The sequence below is a fragment of the Geospiza fortis genome, unplaced genomic scaffold (assembly GCF_000277835.1).
Source record: "Geospiza fortis unplaced genomic scaffold, GeoFor_1.0 scaffold184, whole genome shotgun sequence".
NCBI lineage: Eukaryota > Metazoa > Chordata > Aves > Passeriformes > Thraupidae > Geospiza > Geospiza fortis.
The window spans coordinates 194,111-200,615 of record NW_005054688.1 but is presented as its reverse complement, the minus strand read 5'-3'; the positions used below and the strand labels follow the sequence as shown (position 1 = coordinate 200,615).

General features: G+C 54.3%; 1 protein-coding gene across 1 annotated transcript in view; it reads left to right on the top strand.

Annotated features, from left to right (window-relative positions):
* Window positions 1-5,086, top strand: part of NUAK2 (NUAK family kinase 2) — a 9,651-nt gene extending 4,565 nt beyond the window's left edge. Inside the window, exons 4-8 of the mRNA XM_014311211.2 lie at window positions 914-979; window positions 3,001-3,120; window positions 3,354-3,486; window positions 3,600-3,692; window positions 5,004-5,086. Of these exons, the coding sequence (XP_014166686.2) occupies window positions 914-979; window positions 3,001-3,120; window positions 3,354-3,486; window positions 3,600-3,692; window positions 5,004-5,086 (495 nt within the window). The remainder of the gene's footprint in view (window positions 1-913; window positions 980-3,000; window positions 3,121-3,353; window positions 3,487-3,599; window positions 3,693-5,003) is intronic.
* The last annotated feature ends 1,419 nt before the right edge of the window (window positions 5,087-6,505 follow it).

The following is a 6,505-nucleotide window of genomic DNA, read 5'->3' as shown; positions in this document are numbered from 1 at the left end:
CGAGTCCCGGGGGTGTGGCGGTGCCCGGGCAGCTTTGGGGAGCTCCTGGCCCGGCTGCCGCGCTGTGAGGGTGACTAACCCGGCCTGGCATCGTCACCTCCCCTCCCACCCCAGCCTGGCATTGTCGCCTCCCCTCCCTCCCGAGCAGACAGAGACGCCCAGAGCTGCCCTCGGGGCTGGAAGCCAAGCCCTGGGTCACCTGTCCCGTTGGGGTCACCTGTCCCGTTGGGGTCACCTGTCCCGGTCGGGTCACCTGTCCTGTTCCTGACAGGAGTGTGAAGCTGCAGGACCCTCCCCAGGGGTGGATGGAGCCCTGGCAGGGCCCTCCTCGGGGTATGGGTGATGCCCTGGCAGGACCCTCCTGAGGCTGTGGAAGATGCCCTGGTAGGACTCTCCCTGTGTGTGGGTGATGCCCTGGCAGGACCTTCCTCAGGGTGAGAGTGATGCCCTGGCAGGACCCTCCCTTCCCTGTGGATGGAGCCCTGGCAGGACCCTCCTGAGGCTGTGGGTGATGCCCTGGCAGGACCCCCCACCCCGAGGGTCTCCCTGTAGGACGCTCCAAGGCTGTGCCCCAGCCCTCGGTGGGAACAAGGGGTGACAGAGCAACTCCTGACCCCAAACCAGATCGGGGACTCACTCCTCTGGGCATAACAAGCCCTGGCCCAGCAGGAGCTGTGCCCGGGTGGGGCTGGCACCGCGTGCTGCCGCAGCTGGGGACAATGGAGGAGCTGCAGGCACCTCCCTGCTCCCGCTGCCCAGCTGGTGCCACCCAGGCTGGTGCCACCCATGCCAGGGCCACACCCGGGCTGTTTGTGGCTCCTGTTTGCCCTGCCCTGCCCGGCAGTGACCTCCGGGTGCGCAGGGCTTTCCCTGCCTCCAACCCTGCCCGAATTAACCCCTTCTCTTCCCGCAGAACGGCATCGTGCACCGGGACCTGAAGCTGGAGAACATCCTGCTGGATGCCAACGGGAACATCAAGGTGAGGGGCCTGGGGGAGCTGCCCAGCCTGGAGGTGCCCACAGGGGCTCAGTCCCCTCGGGGCACTGAGCTCTGGCACCCCTGGAACGCTGGGGAGAGCTGGCAGAGCCTGGCAGAGCCATAACTGATATTGGCTTTAGCAGATCTTATCTGCTGATAAGAGGGCAAAGTCTGAGCACCCAGATCAGCGCTGGCTGGATGAGAAGGGCGAATTCTCAAATTCTGAGTGCCCAGATCAGCTCTGGCTGTGTGAGAAGGGCAAATTCTCAAATTCTGAATGCCCAGATCAGCTCTGGCTGTGTGAGAAGGGCAAATTCTCAAATTCTGAATGCCCAGATCAGCTCTGGCTGGATGAGAAGGGCAAATTCTCAAATTCTGAATGCCCAGATCAGCTCTGGCTGGATGAGAAGGGCAAATGCTCGAACTCTGAATGCCCAGATCAGCTCTGGCTGGATGAGAAGGGCAAATTCTCAAATTCTGAATGCCCAGATCAGCTCTGGCTGTGTGAGAAGGGCAAATTCTCAAATTCTGAATGCCCAGATCAGCTCTGGCTGTGTGAGAAGGGCAAATTCTCAAATTCTGAATGCCCAGATCAGCTCTGGCTGGATGAGAAGGGCAAATTCTCAAATTCTGAATGCCCAGATCAGCTCTGGCTGGATGAGAAGGGCAAATTCTCAAATTCTGAATGCCCAGATCAGCTCTGGCTGGATGAGAAGGGCAAATTCTCAAATTCTGAATGCCCAGATCAGCTCTGGCTGGATGAGAAGGGCAAATTCTCAAATTCTGAATGCCCAGATCAGTGCTGGCTGGATGAGAAGGGCAAAAAGGGCAAATTCTGAGTGTCCAAATCAGCACTGGCAAAGAAGGGCAAATTCTGAATGCCCAGATCAGCTCTGGCTGTGTGAGAAGGGCAAATTCTCAAATTCTGAGTGCCCAGATCGGTGCCGGCTCTTTTCCTGCTTTCTGTGTGTGCCAGGCCAGAAATCCCAGCTCCTCCAGTGGTGATTTCTGCCAGGGAGGAAGGGCACAGCCTGGTCTGGGCATCCCTGAGGTCACTGATAACGGGGTTTATCTCCAGCAGGGGTAATTTAGTAATTGGGAGCTCGAGGGCAGGCAGGGAAGCTCCTGCTGGCTGGGAGGTGACAGCTCTAATGAGGATAATGAGCACCTGGGCGAGGTGGGGACCGCTGCAGCCTGGGGTGGCTGGGAATGAGCTGCAGGAGAGCCTGGAAGCGTTTCCAGCCTCACCTTCCTGCTTTGCTCCCCTGGAGGAGAGCCTGGAAGCGTTTCCAGCCTCACCTTCCCGCTCTGCTCCCCCAGCCAGCTCCCGAAGTGATGTTTTTGGGAGGCAGAGAGCAGCAGGAGCGAGCTCAGGGGTGGAGAACCAGGCTGAGGGGATTCAGAGCCAAGGGCAGCCCTGGGTTGGAGCAAGGTCATCCCTGGAGAGATCCAGGGGAACTTTCAGTCTTGGGGAACTTGGGAAAGGGGAACTTGGGAATGGGAATTTGGGAAAGGGGGCTTTGGGAAAGAGAGCTTAGGGAAAGGAGACTTTGGGAAAAGGGAACTTGGGGAAGGGGAATTTAGGAAAGGGGGCTTTGGGAAAGGGGCCTTTGGAAAAAGGGAGCTTTGGGAAAGGGGACTTTAGGAAAGGGGACTTTAGGGAAGGGGGCTTTGGGGAAGGGGACTTTAGGAAAGGGGACTTTAGGGAAGGGGGCTTTGGGGAAGGGGACTTTAGGAAAGGGGACTTTAGGAAAGGGGGCTTTGGGGAAGGGGACTTTAGGAAAAAGGAACTTGGGAAAGGGGTCTTTGGAAAGGGAGCTTTGGGAAAGGGGGCTTTAGGAAAAGGAGACTTTGGGAAAAAGGAACTTGGGAAAGGGGCCTTCGGGAAAGGGGAACTTTGGAAAGGGAACTTTAGGGAATGGGTCTTTAGGAAAGGGGAACTTGGGAAAGGGACCTTTGGGCAAGGAGCCTTTGGGCAAGGGGTCTTTGCTGCTGGCTGACAGCTGTGTTTGCCCCCCCCAGATCGCAGATTTCGGGCTGTCCAACGTGTTCCAGCAGGACAAGCTCCTGCAGACCTACTGCGGCAGCCCCCTGTACGCGTCCCCCGAGATCATCAACGGGCGCCCCTACAAGGGCCCCGAGGTGGGTTCTGCCTCCCTGCAGGTGTGGGAATGGCTCTGGGGGTTTCCCACTGGATTTTGGGGTAACAGGACCCCTGAGCCCGGGCACTGCGGGGTTGCTGGCTGTGCTGGGGTGCTGCCCCACACTCTGTCCCTTCCTGGGGCTGCTGAGAGTCCTGATGAGACCCTGGTGGGGTGGGGACCAGGACAGCCCGGTCCTGCTGTCCCCTCCAGGCTCCTGTGTCCCTTTCTCAGGTGGACAGCTGGTCCCTGGGTGTCCTCCTCTACATCCTGGTCCATGGCACCATGCCCTTTGATGGCCACGACTACAAAACTCTGGTCAAGCAGATCACCAGTGGGGACTACCGGGAGCCCACGAAGCTCTCAGGTAGGGACACGCCTATCACCGTGTGTGCCTCCCTTCCCTGTGTCCCCTTCTGTGCCTGACCTGTCCCTTCCCTGTGTCCCCTGCCGTGCCTGACCTGTCCCTTCCCTCCCCAGACGCCTGCGGGCTGATCCGCTGGATGCTGATGGTGAACCCCGAGCGCCGCGCCACCATCGAGGACATCGCCACTCACTGGTGGGTCAACTGGGGCTTTCCCCTTTTTCCCTTTTTCTCTTTTTCCCCTTTTTCCCTTTTTCTCTTTTTCCCCTTTTTCCCTTTTTCTCTTTTTCCCCTTTTTCCCTTTTTCTCTTTTTCCCCTTTTTCCCTTTTTCTCTTTTTCCCCTTTTTCCCTTTTTCTCTTTTTCCCCTTTTTCCCTTTTTCTCTTTTTCCCCTTTTTCCCTTTTTCTCTTTTTCCCCTTTTTCCCTTTTTCTCTTTTTCCCCTTTTTCCCTTTTTCTCTTTTTCCCCTTTTTCCCTTTTTCTCTTTTTCCCCTTTTTCCCTTTTTCTCTTTTTCCCCTTTTTCCCTTTTTCTCTTTTTCCCCTTTTTCCCTTTTTCTCTTTTTCCCCTTTTTCCCTTTTTCTCTTTTTCCCCTTTTTCCCTTTTTCTCTTTTTCCCCTTTTTCCCTTTTTCTCTTTTTCCCCTTTTTCCCTTTTTCTCTTTTTCCCCTTTTTCCCTTTTTCTCTTTTTCCCCTTTTTCCCTTTTTCTCTTTTTCCCCTTTTTCCCTTTTTCTCTTTTTCCCCTTTTTCCCTTTTTCTCTTTTTCCCCTTTTTCCCTTTTTCTCTTTTTCCCCTTTTTCCCTTTTTCTCTTTTTCCCCTTTTTCCCTTTTTCTCTTTTTCCCCTTTTTCCCTTTTTCTCTTTTTCCCCTTTTTCCCTTTTTCTCTTTTTCCCCTTTTTCCCTTTTTCTCTTTTTCCCCTTTTTCCCTTTTTCTCTTTTTCCCCTTTTTCCCTTTTTCTCTTTTTCCCCTTTTTCCCTTTTTCTCTTTTTCCCCTTTTTCCCTTTTTCTCTTTTTCCCCTTTTTCCCTTTTTCTCTTTTTCCCCTTTTTCCCTTTTTCTCTTTTTCCCCTTTTTCCCTTTTTCTCTTTTTCCCCTTTTTCCCTTTTTCTCTTTTTCCCCTTTTTCCCTTTTTCTCTTTTTCCCCTTTTTCCCTTTTTCTCTTTTTCCCCTTTTTCCCTTTTTCTCTTTTTCCCCTTTTTCCCTTTTTCTCTTTTTCCCCTTTTTCCCTTTTTCTCTTTTTCCCCTTTTTCCCTTTTTCTCTTTTTCCCCTTTTTCCCTTTTTCTCTTTTTCCCCTTTTTCCCTTTTTCTCTTTTTCCCCTTTTTCCCTTTTTCTCTTTTTCCCCTTTTTCCCTTTTTCTCTTTTTCCCCTTTTTCCCTTTTTCTCTTTTTCCCCTTTTTCCCTTTTTCTCTTTTTCCCCTTTTTCCCTTTTTCTCTTTTTCCCCTTTTTCCCTTTTTCTCTTTTTCCCCTTTTTCCCTTTTTCTCTTTTTCCCCTTTTTCCTCCCTTCCCTCCCTCCCCAGGGCTGCCGGTGCTGCTGATCCACATCCCAGGATTGATTTGGCAGCCTCGGGGGCAGGGAATGCCCCAGGACCAGGACATTTAATGGACCAAAGCCCCCAAAGTGGCCCCCGAGAAGGGGCTGGGGGTTCCCGGGGGTCCTCGCTGCCGTCCTTCCCTCTCAAACAGGCTCATCTCATCACAGGGGGTGAAAGCAAGGGGTTGGGGGGGATTTTGGGGGTTTTTTGCACTGTTTTTTGGCTGCACAAGGTAAAGGAGGGGTGGGTGATATACCTCAAACAAGCTGCAGATGTAGCAGGGGGCTGGTGAGGGCTCCAAGGTGCTGCCCCTGGGCTGGGCTTCGGGAGGTGCTGGGGACACCCAGGCCACGGCTCTGCCCTCTCCTGAGCGCTGAGAAACTGCGTGTGGCCAAAAGCCCAGGCTGGGAAATGCTGTGATGCCAACATCTCTCATTGTCATGTGGGAAAAAAAAAGAAAAAAAAAAAAAAGAAAAAAAAGGTGCCTTTGGTGAGGCACCACGACTTTATTTATTGATTTATTGCCTTTGCCCAGGCTGGTGTGGAGGGCAGCAGCACGGGATGTGTCTGGCTCCACTGAGGCCATCCAGGGGGGTTTTTGGGGAGGTGGCTGTGTCCTTGTGTCACACAAGGCTCCCTTGCACTGTTGCCACGAGTGCTCGCTGGCCCTTTCCCCTCTCCGGGGGAGGGTGCTGTGTTTTCCCTCCTTCCTACAGCACGGGCTGGAGAAAAACATTAAATTAAAGCAAATGGCAAAGCTGAGTTGTCATTCTGATTGCTGGGGGTGCTGCTGTCCCTGTGTCCCTGTGTCCCTTTCCCTGTCCCTTTCCTACCAGGATGGGGCCCTGATCCAGCCCAGGTGAGGCCGGGTGGGCTCAGACACGCCCTGCAGGGTCCAACCCCTCTGTGTGCTCAGCCCCTCCTCAAACTGGGTTGAACTGGTGCTGAACTGGGCCTGGACACGTCGCTGGTGTGGGGGCTCAGCACTCCTGGCAGTGGGAAATGTGGATTTTTAAGGCTGAGCGGCTGCTGGACAAACAGACCCCAAAATTTAAGGAAAGCTGTGATGGAAGCAGGACTGTGGGGATCAGGATCCCTTCTCTCCCCACCATCCACAGCCCCCCTGTCCCATCCCCACTCCCAAACCCCTCTCACATCCCTGATGTGGGGATAGGAAATCTGGATTTTAAGGCTGAGCAGCTGCAAAATTTAAGGAAAGCTGTGATGGAAGCAGGACTGTGGGGATCAGGATCCTTTCTTTCCTCTCCCAAACCCCTCTCACATCCCTGAACCTCCGCGGGTTTGAATTTGGGGGATATTCCCGGGGTTTTGGTGGCAGGAGGTGCCTCCCCACGCTTTCCCTTCTCCTCCTTCCACACGGAAATCCATTCAGCTGCCCCGTGACCATCCCCGTGTCCAGCTGGGCTCACCGGAGCCGTTCACGCCTCCTCCCCCGGCGCGAGCAGCGGGGACAGGGGGGCAGGGCA